Source organism: Melozone crissalis, unplaced genomic scaffold (assembly GCF_028551555.1).
Source record: "Melozone crissalis strain CALT ecotype California unplaced genomic scaffold, PUWL_Pcris_2 ptg000027l_1, whole genome shotgun sequence".
Lineage (NCBI taxonomy): Eukaryota > Metazoa > Chordata > Aves > Passeriformes > Passerellidae > Melozone > Melozone crissalis.
The window spans coordinates 16,123,401-16,144,452 of NW_026535805.1; the positions used below are offsets into that span (position 1 = coordinate 16,123,401).

Sequence of the window (21,052 nt, forward strand, 5' to 3'; positions counted from 1 at the left end):
TACATGCAGTGTGCTGATTTGGAGATGCATTTTTCTGAAGCAACACAGAAAATGATGAAGCCTTTGGGGGGTCTTGAAGAGAAAAATATTCAGTTAATTGTTTTCAGTACATACTTTTATGTCATTTTCAGCCTCATTTTCCTTTTTTTGCCTTGGGGCAGTGGCTGCTTTGTTTGAATCTTTGGGTTCTTATGAAACATTTACAAATTAATGAATTGTTAAAATGGAGACAGAGTGAGAAAAAATATTAGTAGACAACCAGGCTGTGCTTTATCTCTCTCTCTCTGAGCAAAAAGTTTCTGTAATTTTGCCATATTCCAGTTGCCAAAATTGGCTTAAGCTCAGTACCTTCCCTCAAAACCAGCTAGAATTCTTCAGAAGATGAGAACTGGCCTAAGTGATCCTAAGAGGTCCCTTTCAACCTAAACTGTCCTACAAGTGTGTATCAGCCAGGATGTCCAGGAGAATCAGAAATTAATGAAGATACAGAGTCACAATTCCCTACATATGTGGATCCTCCTTATCTCCATGCTCTCTTACCATGACCCCTCTACTGCCTTTTCTCCACTTCTGTTTTGTAACCCAGCTAAACATAAAGCATTAGAATGATGAAACAAACGTGTTCTACAGCTCAGAAAGCAGATCAAAAGAACGCAGGTGCTTTTTATTTTTGGATGGTTGGAAATTCCCATGGAAAAAAAAATAGTCAATTACAATTTTTCCTCTGATTTTATTCCAAGTGGAAACAACCTTTCTGGAGAGCAGAATTTCTGAACATTTGAATGTTCTGAATTCAGGAGCATTTGTTTCAATGTTGAAAAACTCTAGTACAACATCTTAACGTAATGTTGTAATGGATATTTTCATGCCTTTCTCTTAATGTAAACCTTGTCAAAATATCATCCAAATCTTTGGGTTCCTGTGGAATGTTGGTAAATTGATAAAGCTATGTCATCCAATAAAAAGTTCGGCTGAGAAATTTTCAGCAGTACTAAGTACTTCCAACACAAAGATAGGAATAGTTCCACCCTATCTCAAGATTCAGTGATTGAAATTTGCAAAAGATGCTTTTCACAAGATTGGTGCTTTCTTGAGGAAGCAGTGAATTCTCTCCCTGGCGAGTGTGAGCAGCTGCTGAGGCAGCATGTGGGCATTGGCTGCTGCTGCCCTTCAGTGTCAGTGCATCACTAGCATGGGGATGAATGGGTTTGGTTACAGACAGAAGGATTTGGGTAGGGAAGGCAGCAGTGTGAACCAGTACAGAAATTTGACAAACGTGATTCATAGTCTGAAATATTGTTCATGTAACAAGCTGTGCCTGAGTGATCCAGCTCAGGACTGGAAGCAATATGACCACTTGGGACTGGTTCTTGATTTTGCCTGAACCCCAGCAGAATCCTTTATTATAGTAAACATACAGTTCCTAATATTTAACCTTTTCAGCAGTAGCCCAAATGCATGGACCTTCTCACTGAAAACTTAGAATGCTTGACTTCTGCATTTTAGGTGGTTTTTTCTTTACGAAAAACAAAAAAGAAAAATGAGAACTAAACATGTCAAGTTTTACTTTTCTTATACATTTATCCATCAAACCACAGGAAGAACTACTCATCTCATTTAGCTGCTTGCAGTAGAAGTCTGGCTTACAGTAAGACAGGAAAAGGAAACTCTCATATGTTTTGAGAACTAGCCTTCATATGGATCCATATATAATAAGAATTTATGTAGCAATTATCAGTAAGAATATATAAAATGCATTGTAGCAATATCTATATTACATTGTAGAGATTGTTGCATTGCACTATAGTAGCATCTTTGAAGTAAAATCAAACTTGCCTGGTAATCTGAAGGAAAAATTACTCCACTGATCTGCTGAGGTATATGGGAACATAATTTGAGCCTCTGTAGGCAGTTGATCCTAAGAATTCACAATTCCTCTCTCCTGAGGCTACAGCGAGTGACACAAAGCTTTATAAGAAATCATCCAGTTAGGATTCCTGGGGCAGTACCTAATTGGATTTCTGCCCTCTGAGCAAGGGTTGTGAATGGTCTGTTCTATTACATTTTACTGTCTGGCAGATTTTCACTCTGAATCTACCAACAGAGAGAATTTGGCCCTTAATACTGTGTGTGAATATTAAAAGATGAGATTTGATACATCCTTTTCCCATGAATTTCTTCAGCTTCTGACTGAAAGCAGAAATTTAATAGCTTTTAGTGTTAACTAAAGATAAGTTAATGTGTTTTATGAAAACCTTCCTAGTGAAATACTGAATTTAACAAAACCCTTAGCATAAGTTTGCAGTGTGTACATATAGTTTAGACTCATTTCCAGGATGGGGAAGAAGTCTTTATACCCCGTTTTCTTTCAGGTTCTATGGGATTTGCTTTTAATTGGGAAGAAGGACAAAGATGGAGAAGTGAATTCTCCATTGGTAGATTACTGCAGATCAGTACTCTGTCTGCTAGGCTGTCCTGCATTAACAGGACAAAGTGGTGCCTACAGGTTCCTGTGATGAGCAAACCAAGGTTGATTGTAATGCAACTCTGTCAGAGGGAAGAGAAACCATTTTTTAAATTACCATAGGTGCTTTTGTTGCTAAAAAATTTTCTGTAGACACTTTGTTGTACCTCTGTCAGTCAGGCAAAAATTACTGCCCCTGGTGGGTATGGCTTCTGCTAATTTAGTGTTGGCAAAGGCATCTTTTCTAATTAAGTCTTCCAAGTGTTTGTCTTAACTTGCCCTCAGTCTGTAGTGGGTATGGGTTGCCTGAAGTAGTTGTAAATATTGAACACTGCTGAAAACTTGATGTGAATGATCATTGCATCCCAGTTCTTGTACATCTGTGGTTAGATAACAGCGTGGGATCATTTATTACTTCCTTAGGAACAGTGCCCTGAGCTCAAGGGACACCTTTCACTGTAAAGGATCTGATTTAATTTCCGATTCCATTTAATCTTTGTTGCAGTTGGGGCTGCCAGCAAAGATGCCTGTTGTAATGTGGATGTATCCACTAGGAAAAATTGACAGATGGTAACAAAATCTTGTACCAATAATCCAAGCTGTGTTTGAACTCATGACCTGTATGTGAAGGGCTCAGTATCCCATTACAAATCCCTTGAGCTATCTACTCATCTGTGTCTAATTTTTAAAAAGTCCCTGTCTCACACCTATTCTTTCAGTGTTTTACAGAAGTTGGGTTCCTTGTACTCTTTCTTTCAGTTAATGTCATTCTGATGTTTTTTCCACATTTTGACTGGCTTGGATATTCTCTTTTTCAATTTTCAAGTCTGTCTTTTCTGTGCTGCCTTGCATTTCATTATCCATTAAAAGGGGTAGAGTTTGGAATTTAATAAAATTGTTCAGTACAATGAATTAATGCAAACCTTTAATGAATGTGACTATTTTGTGTAACAAGTCCAGGAAATTGCTCACATTTTAAGAGAGATTTTAACAGGTGGGGAAAGAATAAAATTGGCATGGAGAACTCAGTTAAGAAGGGCATTGTTTGATATCTTTATTAATCTATTCATAAAATCTTTCTGCTCTTCACTATGACCAAAAAATGCAAATAAGTGTTTTCTAAAGTTATTAATTTGTTGATTGAGGGTATTGCTGTCCTACTATAACATAGTCTTAACATAGTTGTTATTAATGTATGGAATAAAAGGCAGTTTCTGTCCTAGCTAGCTTACTTTGATATTTTAATTCTTAACAGCCCCTTCCTCTCTTTTTAAGCCTAAAAACAGAGGTTTGGCTTTCTTGTATTGATGAATACCTAATAATTTCATAGGTAATTTGATCTAAGCATCTACTCCTTCATCAGCAGATCATGCCAAGAGTAGGTGAATTCACAAGCTATGTAGAACTCTTTGTCTGTCTCTGAAATTTCAGATAAGAAAAAAAATTTCATATGTATTGTAAATATGAATACAGAAATAAGTTGCATCAAATTGCATTTTTAATGTGCCAGCTAAGTGATCCAAAAAGCACCATCTTTTAATGCTGTCCATTTATGGGAAATGTAATTTCTATTTAGTTTAGTGTTAACTAAACGAGCTATTGATCTGCAAATTTAAAATTTATTAAATTAGTATAATTGCAACTTCTTTAAAGGAAATGCAGACATCTCTCTAGGTGATAGATACACTGGCATCAAGGTAGAGTTTTCTCTAATTAAGTGCATTTGTCTGAACTCCAGGCCTCCATGAGATGACTCATGTAAAATATCCATTAGAGGAAAAGTGACTGCTCAGAAAGATACTTGCTTACATATTGGGAGTAGCTTTTTGCAGAAGGACACTGAATTGTGTGCTTCACCTGCAAGAATGTGTGCAAATACATTTTTTTTCCTGAACCAGGAGTCAGAGACTACTAACAAAAGTTATCCTGACTGGAGCATAAAATACCTGCCCTTTATGGGAGATCATTTTGAAGCATTAGGTTACAATGTTATCAAATCACAGTATACTCTTTCCCCCCTGGGCTGATGCTTTGAATCATTTAAAAACTCTGGAACTGTTTTTCCTATTGCACTTAGGTACTGAAACTTGTCCTGGCATTGCACCAAAGAAAGAAGATAAACAGCTGAGCACTGTTTGCCCAGGTGAAAACAAAACTGAGGGACAGACAGAGGCAGCAAGTGTCCGGGTAGCTGCAGGAAAGGACCACATGGAGGAGCAGCTCTGCAGTGCTGAATCCACACTGGAGCCACACACCCAGTCCTTAGGGACAGGGGGCAGGCCTTCCTCGGGCTGTTTGTCATCTGGGGATGCTGGTAGAGATAACAGCCTGCAGCTGAGGGAAAGACAGCTCTCCAAGGATGCAGTGGAAATAGAAGGGGCTGGGGAGCCTGGAGTGAAACTCCCTCTTGAGCCAATGGTAGATGCTTTGGCTTTAACAGATGATGGTTATATGCCTGCTGATTTGGTTCCTTCTGATAAAGATGTGCCAGGTGATAGAAGTCTGCTCAGATCAAAACATGCTGCTGGCTCTTCAGAAATTCCTAGTGGCCAGCTTGGAAATAGTGATTTAAAGCAGCAACAGATACAGCCTGATGATGATGATGATGATGAACAGTCTTCATGGGACAGAACTGCCTCAGGTGAATGCTCTGGGTGTAATGAAGGGTCTGAGTATGAGAGTGCTGCCCATTCACGGGTGTGCAAGGAAATAGGACAGCAGGAGAAGGTCCATAATGAACAAGAAGATTTATTTCTGAGATTTTTGAATGGAAACATAATAGACACTGAAGAATCTGCAGACTTTGCAAACCAAGAGGACTTTGACACTGTTCCAGATATTTCACCTGAACGAGCATCTTATCACTCCCTGGAAGCTTTATCACTAGATGACAGCTTTTCTTCTCTTGATGAACTTACAAGAAGGATAGAGATTACTGAGGTAAATATTGTAAATCCTATAAAGTCTTTCATGTTTATCTCAGTTAAAATATTTTATATATTGCCAGCTTCAAAATGTGTTAAATATTCCTTTATGTATCGCTTTTTCAAATCTGAAATCTATACATATTTAGTTGTTCTGAGTTACTCAGAAAAAAGTTTTGTTTTGCCTCTCTGTCTCCTTTTTGACCAGCAGTGCACTGTTTCAGAAATAAGATTGATCTTATGAGTGTGATACCAGGGGGAGTTTAATTTTTCTTTTATTCTGACAGAGAATGCCTATGATGTACCATCATTCATTTCTATGCACAGAACAAAGTTTGCTTTTTTGTGCTTATTCCATAGAGGTGAGAACTACATGTATATAAATTCTGTATATGAATGAATGGGTTTCTGATTTTGTCAAGTTAGGCAGATTTGTTGTTCAACCCAAGCTAAGAAAGAGCTTCTAACCCTGAACCCACCTGATAGGCCTGTAACAAGGGTGAGTGCTTCATAAGCTAAATTGCTCTTCTCAAAATAGAGAAGATTTATTGCTTTGGGACTTTTTTGGAGAGTGTAATGGCAACATCTTTGCTTTATTTCTTTTCTGGTTTTGCTGCATTTGCATCCTTAAGAGCTTTTTTTTTAAAATTAAAAAAGAGTGTATTGTGAAATGATGTTATTTCAGATGCTGGAGGGGGAAGGCTTGTAAGAAGGTATCTTCTTAGTTCATTTCCATTTTTAAGATCTTTAACAATAGACTATCCCCTTGGCAATAAAGTTAGAGTACTTCTCTGTAGATAAAGCTAATGCACAGAGACCAAGAACCCTCACAATTGCTCAAGGACAGTGGCCAAGCAGAGAACTAAATACTGGAGATCAATGCTGATGTCATTACATGTTTGGTAAAGTCTCCAGAGCTGAAAAGAGAGCATTTTGGTTTTTCTCCCCACTTAAAGAGTTTCTTGCATCCTTTCCAAGATCATGCCTCTTGTCCTTTTGTGAGTTCTCAGGAATTATGCCACATACCAGGACTGACAGCCATGTGCACAAAGCTGTACGCAAACAAATGTGGAAACCCACATACATGTTAATACATGTTTCCCAAATTTTCATAAATCCATTGGCTTGTCTTCACTTAGAGGGTGATTTTGAAAAAGAGCATTTTGTTGACAGTCTGTGCTTAGCCTGAATAACAAAAGAGTAATTTAGGTATCATCCCTCAGCATTAAATTTCTTTTGAGCCCACTGAAAGTGCTGCATTTTAGCAGAGGAGTACTGTTCTTTTTCACATAGATATAGCCTAAATTAATCCAATAGCATCTATTTTTAAATAGCTATGTTTGTGCCATTTGTGTTTCAGAGGATGGGGTAGGAAGCAGCATATTGATACTGTTAGAAAAATTATGCTTGTATTGATTGTCCCTGTGACTGATGATGATGCTTTACAGGGCATCCAATTTCAATTCCAGTTTGCTCTCCTGCTGCTGGGACTGCCAGTACTCTGATGGCAGAGTTGAGTCTCTGCAGAGGAAGAAGTACCTTTTTCCATAGTACTTTTCCTGGCCATGTAAGGCATCCTGTTGGCTGCATTGGTGAGAGTCCCCTTGGATCAGTCTTAGCAAGAGGCCCAAGTCTGTGTGAGGCAGGGGCTTAAATGGAAGAAGGGCAGAAGGATTAACATCAGTAGCAATTAAAATTTGTCATATGCAGCATCTGGGGTTGTTTTGCAATACTTGGGATTTCTAGGTGCCACAGGGTGAGGTAAGGACAGCACATCAGCTTCTATTGTTTCATTATACACTTATAGGATGCTTTTCCAGTTAATCTTACCACCCATCAGTAGCCTAGGGGTTGTTTTTCAGAAGTGATGAGCACCCACAGCTTTCTTGGAAGACACATTTGAAAGAGTTTGGCACCCCTGAGAAAGCAGCATTGTTAACTTGTGTTCATTGATTGTGTTTCAGTGCCAAAATGAGATTGCACTGAAGTTTTGACAAGCAGATGGAATCTTTGTACCCAGCTGTAGCACTTCTTCCTCTCTTGTCCTCTTGAAGGCTTTGAAATTGCATTGTTCAGGCCATGGCAACCTAAGAAGATAATAGTGTGTTCATATGCTGGTTGTTAATGAGTATCTAGAAATTGCAGTGGTAGCCACATGAGTGAAATTAAATGAATCACATGAAATGTACCAATGTGGCAGTAAGAAAGGAAAAAATAATCAATTTGACTGTGATAAAACTTGTCATGAAGTAAGTGTTTCCAAAACTGCTACAAACAAATTAGAATGGAAGGTGGAAGTAAAGATAATTTTGAAATAGACAACCCATATGGGAGGATAAAATTTTGAAATAGACAACCCATATGGGAGGATAAAATTTCATTAATGTTCTTCAACTGACATGTAATAATAATTTATTGCAGATGGAGAAAGGTAAATACTTGTATAGGTATTTAGAGTGAGGAGGTTTTGCTTGGCTCCATCCAATCATCTCATGCAGTTTTCTAACTTAGATACTTTGTCACTTGCTTTTAGTTTATCATTTACAATAACTAATTACAAGAGTGAAAATTCACCAAAATCTGACTCTGGATTTAAATAGCTGCAAAACTGAAATAGTAGTTTTCATATTGTACAGGCCCTTTTACTGAGTATTTCTTCACTAGTATAAACCATGTACAACAACATGCAAATGATGGAAAACCACAGGCATTTTATAGAAACAAGATTCATACAGCTAACAAAGAACTTTGAAGCACAGTCAGAAGCTGGCAACAACAGATATTAGAAGTATAAAGCTCTTCTTAAATATCTTTGCTATCATTTCTCTGAGAATGAAATGACACACCAGTGGCAAAACAAATTGTAACCTCAATAAAGTTGCATTTTGATATATAAAATAAAAGGTTGTGCTATAAACTTTCTATGTGAGAGACAGTTAGGGAAGTGAGTAAAATCTTAAAGTTTTTCCTTATTAGAAAATTATAATTGGGAAATTCTTTTTAGAAAGCAAAGCTAGTGAGACTGTCTAGCAGAACAGAAAGCTTTTGGATGGCAGTTTGTATACCAAGAAATGAAGTCTCCACTAGGTTTGGAGGCAATGTTTTGGATCCTCCATTCTCTTGTATGGCTTGGGTTCTGTGGCTTTGAGTTTGTAAGAGCTGTGCTCCCAGGTGAAGTGCTTACATGGTGCCAGGTATTTGTTGCTGTATAAAGGAGCTCAGGTACGTGCAGGGCAAGTGTCTCAGCAGGAAATATAGTTACCCTCAGTAGCTGGGGTGTGAATACTGAACCTGCTAAGTCAGCTCTCTTTCAAACTCAAATTACTTATCTAATGTATTTTACTAGCAAAGGGGTTTTTCTGCTGGTTTTACTGTATCACAGGGCAGTCTGAGTTTTGTCATTTTGGGGATTACTGCTTTAAAAAAATCTGGTACTGCCTGTAATAAAGCTACAGTCCTTTGCCACGTAACTGAAGGCCCACAGAAGAATACACAAACCTTCTTGAGGAGTTTTCTGCATTCAGACCAAACTGCTTCATACAATGAGCTTTTCTTCCTAGTTCCTAGTTTGTAGTGCCTCCATTTTGGAGTTTTTATTTATGTCCATATACTTGAATTACAAGGCCTATTTTCTTAGTTTTGTCCAGTATGTTTATAAGTATACACACATCATATTTGTTGAAAATAAGCACAGTGTAAGAAGCTTTTTATTTTATTACCAAATTCTGTTTTAAACAGAGAGGAGACAGGTAGTTTAATTAGTTTATTTTTTCTAATTTTGCAACCTGGTTATTAAAATTTATCTGAAAAGTGTGAAACTTTTGATTGAAGCAAATTCACTTTCTATTAATGGTAGAGAAAAGAGAAAAGCTTTATTTAACAGAGTTTCAAGTAACCAACACTCATTGCTGCTTTCCTTTTTGCCTGTTGGTGAAAATGCCATCACATACTTACATGCCACTTTCAGTTCCTGTACAGTGACTGTAAAAAATCCTGTCAAAAGATTTTGTGAAAGCCAGCAGAGCTGAGTAAACTCAGTTACATAGATATTTCAAGACCATCTTCTGTTAATTATCCAGCTTAGAATTAAGAAAATATCTGATGTTTCAATAGGGTCCTTTATGCAGCTCTCTCATGTAGGAGCTGTTTGCAGGGCAGTCTGGTGCAAGCCTGCATTTTTCTGCCTGTGGTTCAAGTCAAGCCTCTGCTTGACTTGTGGTCAACTGCATTAACCACAGTTCCCTCATTAACTTCCAATTTAAATAGTATATTCTGCCTTTTTTAATTCCCCCTGCCTCCTAAAGAGTGGAATGTAGAACTTCGTCTTGTGTGGCAGCTAAGTCCTCCTCCTTGGATGTTCAATTAGTGGGAGATGGATCTAATATAATCACTTGGTGTATTGTAGACAAAGACAAAAGACCTTAAGTGTATAACTCATATTGCTATATGAAGTATAGTCATGCCATGGAGCTGAGTCAGAAGAGATTAAGGGTGGATATCAGGAAAAGTTTCTTCACCCAGAGGGTGGTTGGGCACTGGAACAGCTCCCCAGGGAAGGGGTCACAGCACAGCCTGACAGAGCTCAAGAAGTGTTTGGAAAATGCTCTTGGGTACATGGTGTGACTCTTGGGGTGCCCTGTGCAGGACTCAGAGTTGGGCTTGATGATCCTTGTGAGTCTGTTCCAGCTCAACGTATTCCATGATTTTATTCTAGGGACTAATCATGTAAAAGGGCCATTTTTCAAAATACGGTTTATGGCTTTTGTTGAGATAGGGAAGTAACACTAGCCACACTGATTTCTCTTGCAAAATCAAAAGCATTTGCTCCCTCTTTTTAAGCAAAAGATGTTCAGAATAGAGAAACCCGTGCTGTGTCACATTCGTTCTTTATACATTTAAAGTAAATCCTAAAATGTATCCATGTAGGCTGACAGGGAAAGTAAATGAACCTCATTGTTGCAAGTCTTTGCTCCAGAAAGCCTTTTATGTAACTGTAATTACTGCAACACATTTCCACATAATCCTGTCAAGGATAGCCCTCTGGTTTTAAGCTTGGAGAAGTTTGTGACACTGTCATTCAGAAACTACCAAGAGCCACCAGACAAAAGGAAGTGCCTCAGGTTGCAGTGATGACTTGCAGAACAGACCACCACTTCTAATCTTAGGGCAGACTGGGAGGAATGCCCTTCATCTCTGGGTGACATTGCCACCTTGTGCAGTCCAAGCCCCTTGAGAATAATCATGCCAGGCAACAGCCAGCCTGCTGTGTGGGAGGAGCAATTGATCCTCTTTATGAAAGCAATGCTGTAAGCAGAAGCTTAAAATAATCTACTCTACTAAAGGATATCATTTCATCTCCACCCTTCCAAACAAATAAGTCAAATTAAAGCACTCCTACATAATCCCCCTTCCTTGTCACAACAAAGAAACATAAGTGTTGATTTTTCTGCTGGCCTGTTAAATTTCTGTGGCAGTTCTGCAAGGCTAATTTAACATTACCAGTAGAAGCTGCACCTCAGTACACTATTTCTTGTGATGAGACACTTGCAGACTATTATTTCTGGGTCATTTGTGTCAGCTACTGGTCCTCTGCATGTTGACTTAATTTATTTCCTCTGCCTCCACATTTCCACTCTTTTCCAAGTACTTCCTTGCATTGTTTCATTAAATAATCCATTCAAGCTCTTATCAAGCAAATAAACAAAAGGGAAAGTGATTATCAAAAGTGTGCAGAGATCAATTCTATCCTCTGAGTTGTTCTGGGTAGCGTTATTTGCCCATTTGAGGGCTATAAAACACTGCCAGAGCAGAGACCTGCAAGCGTAATTGCCACATTTATCAGTTCATGTTGCAAAGGCCAAAGCTGCTCCAGTGCTATTGGATTGTGCTGTGTCTCCCTGTGTGCAGGGCTCCATCCCTCTGCCCATAATCGATGCTTTATGTAAGCTCTCAGCATCAGGCAACCTTAAGGACAGAAATTATGAAGTTGGTTGTTTTCTGTTTCTCTACAGCTCTTGAAATGCAATGCAGACAAGTTTTTATGGGTAGTCCTCTAACTTATTTTATAGATAGCCATTGTCTGCAACTACAGTATTACATGGAAAGTTTGGGGTGGTTTGAGTTTTTGTGGAAATTAGAGGCCTTTGGGGTTATTTAATAGAAGAGTGGCAAATTCAGTTATAAATGTGATATGTTTTATCTGTGGCACAAATGTATACATACTACTTTTCAATTCAACAAATGTAACTTCTGATCTACAGAATTGAAGTCCTACTAAGGTCTAGGAAGAAATAATTATTACGTTTTTTGAGGCAAGGATGCCCACAAGGTAAAAAAAAAGGGCAATTCTGAACATACTTTCTACTTTAATTTCTATTTATTTCTAGCACACCAGGAACTACTTGCTTAGGAAAGCATTTTTCTGTTGGTACTTCACCTACTTTCATTTCATTAGTAACTAGGAAGTTACAGACTGCTCAACCAACCCATTATGGCTTACCATATATTCTTGGAGCTAATGGAAATGCTATAGCAAAGAAAAGAGAAGGTGTGGTTTATTGACTTGTTGGCCATATTGCTGTTTGTACAAGCTGTTTGGGTGACCAGCCTGTAGGGAGGGATTTTTGAGCTGCTGCTGTATGCAGAGAGCTTATTACAATGTGGAGCTGGAATCTCTCCAGAGCACTGAAGCTTTCTTTCTTTCTTTTTCCCTGGTGTTCCTCCCTTCAGTTTTGTAGCCCCACTGTAGCTGCTTGTCCCCCCTGGGGAACCAATTGCAGTGCTGGAAAATTAATCTCTCCATAAGTACCTGATGGTCTCTGCAGGATTATATCTTTGGAGAGGCAGCAGCAGTGTGTCATTGACTTCTTCCTGCCCTCTGATGACAGTGATTTTGTCACAAATCCGCCTCACCACTGCCCCTGCCCATGCCAGCTTACAAAGGAACACAAAGTACACTCCAAGCAGAAAATGTGTTTGCATTTCACTTGTGTAGCAACTAAAGGCAAGCAGTGTCAGTCAGCAGCAGAATGATACTGCAGCTGTCCTGTCTGTTCAGGACTTGATGTCTCCAAGAAGGAGGTTTCACAAGTGCTGCAATGTTTAAGAAAAGTAGACTAGAAACCATTTATTAACTGTTTAGCTTGGATCCTCCCTGAGTCATTGTGAGCAATCAAAGCATGAGCTCTATTTACCATCTCTTGTGCCACTCACTGACTTTCCTGATAGATTACCCCAGTGGAAGGATTGGTGTCTATACTAAAGAAGAGAGATGACAGAGATGGAAAAACAATTGCTCAAGTCCAGCAAAGGCAAACAAAGAGAAGAGTGAGATTCCAAGAAATGGAAGACACATTGGATCAAGGTAGTTTAAATTTGTTAATTCATGGGTTGTGCTCTTGGGGTGCAAATATTGTCAATCTTTTTGTTCACAACAGCAAAGCAGGCATTTATTCAACATACTCTCTTGTTTTTTTAAAACTTAGTAAGTAAAGGTGAACGATCAAAGATTGTTAATCTGTGCCAGGTTTGGGTAACAAGACTACAGAAGGATACAGTGAGCACACTTCTGATTTAAAGCTTGGTTGAGAATTAAGTCACTGGTTTTTTCCTCTGGCTGAATGATATACAAGTGACAAATAATTGAAGTCCCTTCATTAATGTTCATTGCTTAGAGGTGGGAGGTGTAAGCTTTCTCCCTAAATCCATTTACTGTGTAGGTAGAGGGATGCAAGAGAAACAAGTCTGTTGTGCTTTGTCCGTGGGCACATTTCCAACCCTTTCTAGTGGTTTCCATGCAATTGGAGGGTGTCAGATTTTAACCTTGCTTTATAATTTAACATCCATACATATTTGCTAGCTGTCATTAAATCTGGCTTGACACCTTTTGATGGGCTAAATAGCGTCATGAGAAACACAGTATTTTTCTCATGTTATGCTTTCTTTTTTTTTTTAATTTAGGGTCTCTATTATTCAAACTGAAAAGATACTAAGAAAGTTACTTTTGATTGCTAATGATATAGAAAGTTCTATCTATTGTGTATGTCAGCCACTAAATGGTATAAACTAGTTCTTAAAAGTGTGTTAGCATGTCTCAAACATTCACAGCCTGAAGAAACCCTATCCCATCTTTTTCTTGAAATTATTTTAAAAGTATTTATGTTTTATTTATAATTCCAGTTAGAGTTATTTCTTTGATTTTCACCCAGGATTTAGTGATTCAAAAGGAAAATTGTTTTATATTGTTATTATTACTTCAAGTTTGATTTCAAACACACACCCAAAAAAAAAAAAAATCACTTGAATGTTTCTTTTTACCCCATTTCTTCTCCCTGTGTAGAGTTGAAGGGAGCACAGAAACTTCCTTAGAACCCTGTCAGTCTGACAGAAGGCACAGATGTTGTTCATGTGTACAGATTGGCAAGGACAAGTGAGGTTGTGGGGATGTAGCAGCACCTCTTCAACCTCTGCATTGCTCCTACTCTGGAATAAACAATCATGCAAAGAATTAGCAGAGGATAACTGAGATGTAAAATAACCCCTCACATTAGCCTACACTGAAGGTTTTGTGTCTGCAGTCCAAATATGAGAGTAATCACAAGCAATTCATTGTAGTGCAGTCAGTGTCACCAGAAATGAAGCAAGAGTGTTTCCATTGGGTTTCCTTTCAAAGCCTTGGTTCCATTTGAGCTGTTCCATGGAGGATGCCTTTGGCTGTGGGGCCTTCTCCCAGGTGAGCTTGTTGTGCTTCAGCATGGAATGGCTCCACCAGGGATCCCAGCAGGGACAGGCACACAGACTGCAGAAATGAAGCAAGAAAATTATTTAGGTTTCTGAAGAGACTGAGAAACATATAATTCCCCATGTCTATTGTGGTCACTTTGACATGGAGAGCATTATTAAATGTGTTTACCTCCTGACCCATTCATGACAAAAACCTGTCTCAAGTTTTCTCACATGCATTTGTATTGCTTTGTATAGCATCTTTTTTCACCTTTTCTGCTCTTATTTGCAGATGAAGTGTCTGGTGGCTCCTGTATTTTGCTGGTCCTGCTGTGCATAGCAACTGTTTTCCTTAGCATTGGAGGAACTGCACTGTACTGCACCTTTGGTGACATGGAATCCCCTGTGTGTACTGAGTTTGCAGCCAACATGGACTTCTATTATACACAGATACTGCAGCGTGTGGAAGAACTTAAACACTGGATAGCCTTCTCATAGCTGAAGGGAGTGGACACAGCACGCTGAGAGCTCACCTGTGGTTACTGGAGAGAGTAGAACAAAATTGTGATTTCAAGTTCTTTAACACTTGCCACCTGCAGGTGATGTGTATTTGATTATATACTTTCACATTTACTTAGAAATCAAGAAAATTTTAGTTTAGCAATCAGATGGCACAACGTTCACATCTGTTCACAACTGTAGCAGCGCGTGGTATGGGAGCATAAAAAGTCATTTTCTTCTTCATCCTTTTGAAAGTAGGCAAGTAGCTTTTCATCCACTTGAGCAAGTGAAGAAGGAGGAAGAAAATTAACTGTCTTCTGTATTCTCTCCCATTGCCACACATTGTGTAAGCAATCTCTGGAAGCTTAGTAAAAGGACAGCTTTAATTTACAGCTGTTTGTGCAAAGGTGTTGCCTCCAGCTATCATGCAATAAGTCTCTGTTTTATGGAAACATTATTTTTTTTCTAAGTCTTAATGTTTTTATCCATTTTATTTCTCCTGGCGAGCCATGTAATTATTTGGGTGGAGTGAGAAGAGTGCAGTGGCATTCACAGAGCCCTCATTTGGTAACTACCAGGCTGACCCTGTATCTTACAGCTTGCAGTGAAAATCATGAATGGGATAAATCTGCTGGCAGATTTCACTAAATTTCTTGAGCCTTTACTCTCAGTATCATGTGGGTTGTTTTAGAAATTGAAGGTTAAAAAAGAAATCACTGGTCTCACTAAACACAGAAACAAAAGATGTTTACTAAATTATTCATATTAAATAATCAAGTGGCTTTGGCTCATTTTAAAGCACCTGGGAGCAGGTGTGGGACTAACTGGGTTTTCCTCCAGCTACATCACTGACTTGGAGTAATCACTTTGTGCCTCAGTTTCTCCTCCATAAATGGGGAATGATGATCCTTGCCTTTGTCTATGAATATTTATTGGAATTAGGGCTCATGTCTGATTCATCCCAAATGAGTGCACAGCTCACAGAACTGTGTGGCTGCAGCCTCTGGGTTATGTAAAGGGGGACTGATCCAGCAGAAGAGGTTCAGAGGCTCGCTGCAGATCCACAGCCTGTCAGTGTTCCAGGGCACTTGTTCCAGCTGATAAAGCACATTTGCATTTCTTTGCCCTGCAGTTCCGAGACCTGGATTGTAAAATCTGTTCTTTCTCAGCTTTACAAACAAATTTAGATGAGTGCAAAGAGTAATTTGAAATGGGTATTTCTATCACTTGGTGCCCAGCCCTCCCTGTGCGGTGTGAGAGAAGCACTGGCAGCGCAGCGAAGGTGAGAGTTGGATACAGAGGCCTCTGGGGCAGGCTCTGCTCGAGGGCTGGCAGCTGTTCTTGCCCAGAGCCCAGTGTGCAGCCCTGCTGACAAGGTGAGTGTGAAAGGATTCCTTTACACCTCAGGAAACTGCATTTTTGAGGGGCCCACTTCACTCCACTCTGTGATTTCTTGCTTACTAACCTTGTATGGTGCAGCGTGTTCAGGTTTAGGACATTATTTTGTAAAATGCTATAAAGTGAAATCTTTGAGATACTGCTCAGAATTATAACATTAAAGATCATGCTTTCTGACATTTGCAAGCAAATTGTCCCTCTAGTGAGCTTGGTTGTTCCTAATGCACTGTTACACTTAACGGGTTTTTAAAGTGAAAGTTAAAATCATGTTTTTTTCTAGAATAAACTGCATGTATGATTTCTCTTTTGGTTTTCACTGTGGAGGCTTGGTTTATTTATACCCTAGGGAGCCTCATGTGCAGCTTTATACTAAACTAGTAAATTTCAAATGCCCAAATTAATGAAAACTTTTGCTTTTAGAAAGGAACTTGAGAATGGTAGTTTGGGGGTTGTTTGTTTGTTTGTTGTCCTCAAGAGTATCATGATGGGCCATTCTAAAGGAGAAAGAGAAAGACACTTCTGTGTTTTAAAGTGTTACTGGCTGGTTCAGTTTATTATTTGAATTCTGGGTTTGTTTGTTTATTTATTTCGTTTTTCTTTTAAAGAGAAGCTTAATTTTCTATTTTGGCAATTTACTCACAGAATAATTAAAAAGCATGCTTTCAGTTAAAGTATGTATTTATAGTGACTATGTAGTTAGAATATATTTTGAGTCTCTGTAACTTTGCATTGAGTGTTTCTGGATATTAAGTTTATTCCTAAAGAGACAACTGTTCATTTCACCTTAAAAAAAATATTTTTAACTTTTTGTGCACTTCATCACCAAAAAGATCAAGAGGTATTTATAGATCTATTTATTTAAAAGTATATCAGACATGGATGTCAAAGATCCACAGCTTTTAGGTTCATTTAATTAAAACTATTTTAAAGCAATTATTTTATTTAAAACTATAAAGCTATTTAAAATCAAAGCAATTTTTAATAACTATTTCAATTTCAAATCCTGGTGTTTTCTCTTTGTGCTGTGTTGCTGGTGCAAAGACTCAGGAGTATCAGCAGAACTGCCTACGAGATGATGAGAGGGTTGTGCAGCACGTCACCAACGTGCGCCCACTGACAAGTGAGCAGCCAGAATTCTGTGTGACCCAGACCCCTTCCCTTGGGGCCTGGGCATCTCTTCAGCCTCCCCCAGCTGTGCCAGGGCAGCAGCCCTGCCAAGGCCCCCAGGATCTGGGAGAGCAGAACAGGCACATGAGCACAGGCTGTCCGGCTCCTGAGCTGAGCTGCTCACTCCTCAGTGGCAACCAAGGGCTCAGATCTGGATCCAATTTCTGTTGGCATTCCTTTATGAAAAGCTGATGGTGCAAATTCTTGCTTTGTGTGACAATTCTGTCAGTGCAAATGGTCTGTAGGATTACCAAACCTGCAGCTATCAACAGAACAAAATTTGCTTTGCATTGGAGCTCCAAAGAGTGTGCAGGCAGGCCTGGTGTTGGCCCTCCTGTGTGTTCTGTTCTCTTTGGAATACTGGTGACATTGCTTCCAGCTGGGTGACCTGAGGGCTTAGGACCTTACAGACAGGTAAATCAAAGCAAAAAGAAATAGTGGATTTGAACAGTTATTACTCGTCTGAGTGTTTGAGGTAAAATAATACCAAGCAACAGCTAAGATTGTTTCAGGAGGAAGAAAGCAGTGGGAAAAGGCTTCCCCTTCACACACACACTTGCTGCATTTTAAAGCCTTTTGTATATAACTTTTTATTCATTGTTTCCTTCCCTGCCACTGTCTTTATGGCTGTTTTGTTTGGCAATAGAGAGACCATACTGTGCTGAGTTTGAAACATTTGTAATTGGTAGAAACATTCAGGAAATGGTTCCATACTTGACAGTAGTTTAAAAAACTTTCCATAAAATATGGCTGGATTTCAGGCTGCTAGTGTACCTTCAGAGAAGTTGTGCCACTTAATCACCTGCAGCACTCTGCTAGAAACCCCCACCTTCCTGTTTATTCTTTGAGCATAATTATTTCAAAGAGATTCTTGTGATAAAGAAAAATCCAACAAGGCTTTTTATGTAGATTCAGCATTATGCTGACAAAAGGTCTGACCACATAATTAACACCCTCACCCCCAACAGCCCAGACTAGACCAAGAAAGGCACTGTGCTGCAGTGTAGCCACGCTAGACTACAGGCTTCTTCTCAAGACAGCATAAGGAAGCAAACATTCCACAACTCAGGTATGCCAGCAGAAGTTTGTGATCTAGACTCGGGCTGTATTTTATTTTTTTTTTTCCATTATCCTTGGTTTCATACCTGGAAAATGCATAGTAGCCCTGGTGACAAGCAGTAGAGGAAGTTTTGAAACAAAAAGGGAAACTCTGGTTTAGGGTTCTTGGTAGTAAAGGGCAAGTTTGAACTATCAGGTAAACAGAGTACATTGGAAGTCCAGATTCCTGTGTGACTGGGTGCTGTTCCACTCAATAACCTGAAGGGATGACCCTCCTGAGGAAACATGTTTGCCTACTTTGTACTGTAATGTAAAACCAAGAACATCTGAGGGGAATCAAAGTTATTTGTAACAAATTTATCTTAAGCTTCCTTTAGCAAAAGGAGTAAATAACTGTCTTTGAAAGTCACCCAAGCTTGTAATTTACATACTGTAGCAAAAAAAAAAATATAATAAAAACTGTCCCAAAGAAAATACATTAACCTTTTTGGATACTGTGATTTCTAAATGTCTGAAAAGACTGAGATTTTCTGTGAAATTCAAGTAAATGAACAGTACCTCCAATATGAATTTCATTACTAAACCCAAATCAGAATGGAAAGTGAGGATAAAATGTGTAAGGTTTGGTGTAGTTTTCCTGATTGCCTTTGTTTCAACAGTTTAACAAAAACCCAGTTTCCTCACAGAGCCTGGTGCTGCCAGACAGGTGGGATTCAGGAACTAAAACATTGCCTTACTGTATCATTGTGAAAGAAAATTGACAGATGGTGAGTTTCAGAATTCCTAGTAATTGGTGGGTGACCTGGATAATGGTCACAAGGTATTCTGCTCTCTGAACTCAATGAAAGAAATAAAACCACAAACAGCTGCAAGTCAATCCAACCTAGTAGCCTCTGATCTGAATAGAAATATGTTAATGCTACATTCTGCAACACTTTCCCACCCATTTTTATTCCTTCTGGCTCCTTTCCTCTTTACCACTTCTTTCCCAGTATGAAATAGCACATTTTCTATCATTCACAGGACCATAAGGGAATTGAGTTAGGAAGGGACCTCAGAAAGTCTCTAGTCGAACTTTCTGCTCAAGGCAGGGTCAGCTGAGATCAGACCAAATTGCTCAGGGCTTTATCCAGTTGGGTCTCGAAACCCTCCAAGGATGAAGACTGCACAACTTCCCTGGGCACATTCCTCTGCCTGGCTGTGCTCAGGGTGAAAAGGTTTTTCTTTATACCCTGTGTAGTCTCTCTTTCCATTTGTTGTCTCTCATGCTCCCAATACTGCTGTGAGGGCATTTCTTAGTAACCTCCTCAGAGTGATCATCTCTTCTCCAGGCTATACACTATTTTCTACCACTGTCCTCCTGATTCGTCTCCCTTTCTTGTCCACAGTATCTTCTTTCCTGACAGGGATCCAGAATTCTTCTATTAAAATAGGGATCCTGCATCCCTTTCCCATTCCACCTCACACTCTGAAATTCAATAGTTAGATTTAGAAATCAGCAATGAGGCCACAGGCAAAACTGAAATAGCAATTACAGCTACTCTTGCAGTAAAAATTCTTGATGGCTCACCACTGTATAGCAGTGATGGCAGAACTTACTGATTCTTGTACTGCTCTTAAACAGCTGGTGTTTAAAGGACTGCATGCTGATGTCCATGTGTCTTAATGAAATATTTGAAATATTTTTCTCTAAAATAGCTACCCAAGGATGCCTAAAATATTTAACTATAAATTCCTTTCTTAAAAATTATTTTTTTTAGAATTTGGCTCCTTTAGAATTTAAGGCTCCTTTATATCGTTTGTGATTTGTATTACTTTTAATTCAAAGTCGTGGTAATTCATGAGCCTAGGGTTTACTGATTTCAGTAATGTCCAAATATTGTGGTCATCTCTTGAAGAAAATGATGGTGGGGAGTAGGTGCATGCTGTTTTACGGTTGCTCTGTGACAGAAGTTACTGAATTGATACCAGTGAATTTCAGCCAAAGTCCTACACTTGGGTTCATCCGGATTTTTTTATTTTTTTAATATGGCAAACAGGCTAAAATAGAAAATATAGAGACAGCACTGAAGCACAACTAAAATTTCTAAGATATGCTCAATACTAGACCAAAGTCCTCCATTAATCTAAAATTTTAAGCTGCTCTTCTTGAAAACAAGTTTGAATCCATCTTCACATGACATCAGATCCGTCAGCTCTCTCCCTCTGCTTTTTGCCAAGGAGCTGTCTAGCAAAGTTTCATCTTTTAGCCGACTGGGCCCCTGATGCAGCACTCATTTGTGAGGCTGCTGGGAAGGTTCCAGTAACACTTCTGTCAAGTGCCAGTTAATGATCGTGTCCCCTTTCATTGCCTGGCACTGAAAATGAGTTTAGGCCCCACTATTGTGCTTTCATAGACTGATCAGCTTTAAAGCTGTTACCAAAACAGCTCTCAGAGTGAGAGCTAAATGTTTTTCAGAAAGCACCATGTGCCAAATAGTGCAATGAGAAAGCTTGACTGGCTTTGCCATAACATGTCCAGACGCCACAGTTGCTGTTTGCAGTGCAGGGAAGCAGTGCCCCTGCTGTGTTCCCAACAGTGCCCCCCTTAAGCTGGCCAGGATTCATCCTGTTCTCCTGAGCCAGCAGCCTTGCATGAGAAGGGAGTGGTTGCATCAGAAATGATGACAGCATACGTGCACTAGAAGTTGAGCAATGTGAGATGTGAGGTGCTTCTTCCACATAAACCATACACCTAAAACTAGAAGCTTTTTTCTTTTCTTTTTAAACTTTCATCTAGGAACCATTAATCAGTTTCCTTTCTTATCTTTTTATTAGA

General features: G+C 39.1%; 1 protein-coding gene across 1 annotated transcript in view; it reads left to right on the forward strand.

Annotated features, from left to right (window-relative positions):
• The window catches only part of CNST (consortin, connexin sorting protein), a 46,296-nt gene extending 29,980 nt beyond the window's left edge, over window positions 1-16,316 (forward strand). The window contains exons 11-13 of the mRNA XM_054280234.1: window positions 4,542-5,404; window positions 12,616-12,751; window positions 14,402-16,316. Of these exons, the coding sequence (XP_054136209.1) occupies window positions 4,542-5,404; window positions 12,616-12,751; window positions 14,402-14,607 (1,205 nt within the window). The 3' untranslated portion in view covers window positions 14,608-16,316. The remainder of the gene's footprint in view (window positions 1-4,541; window positions 5,405-12,615; window positions 12,752-14,401) is intronic.
• The last annotated feature ends 4,736 nt before the right edge of the window (window positions 16,317-21,052 follow it).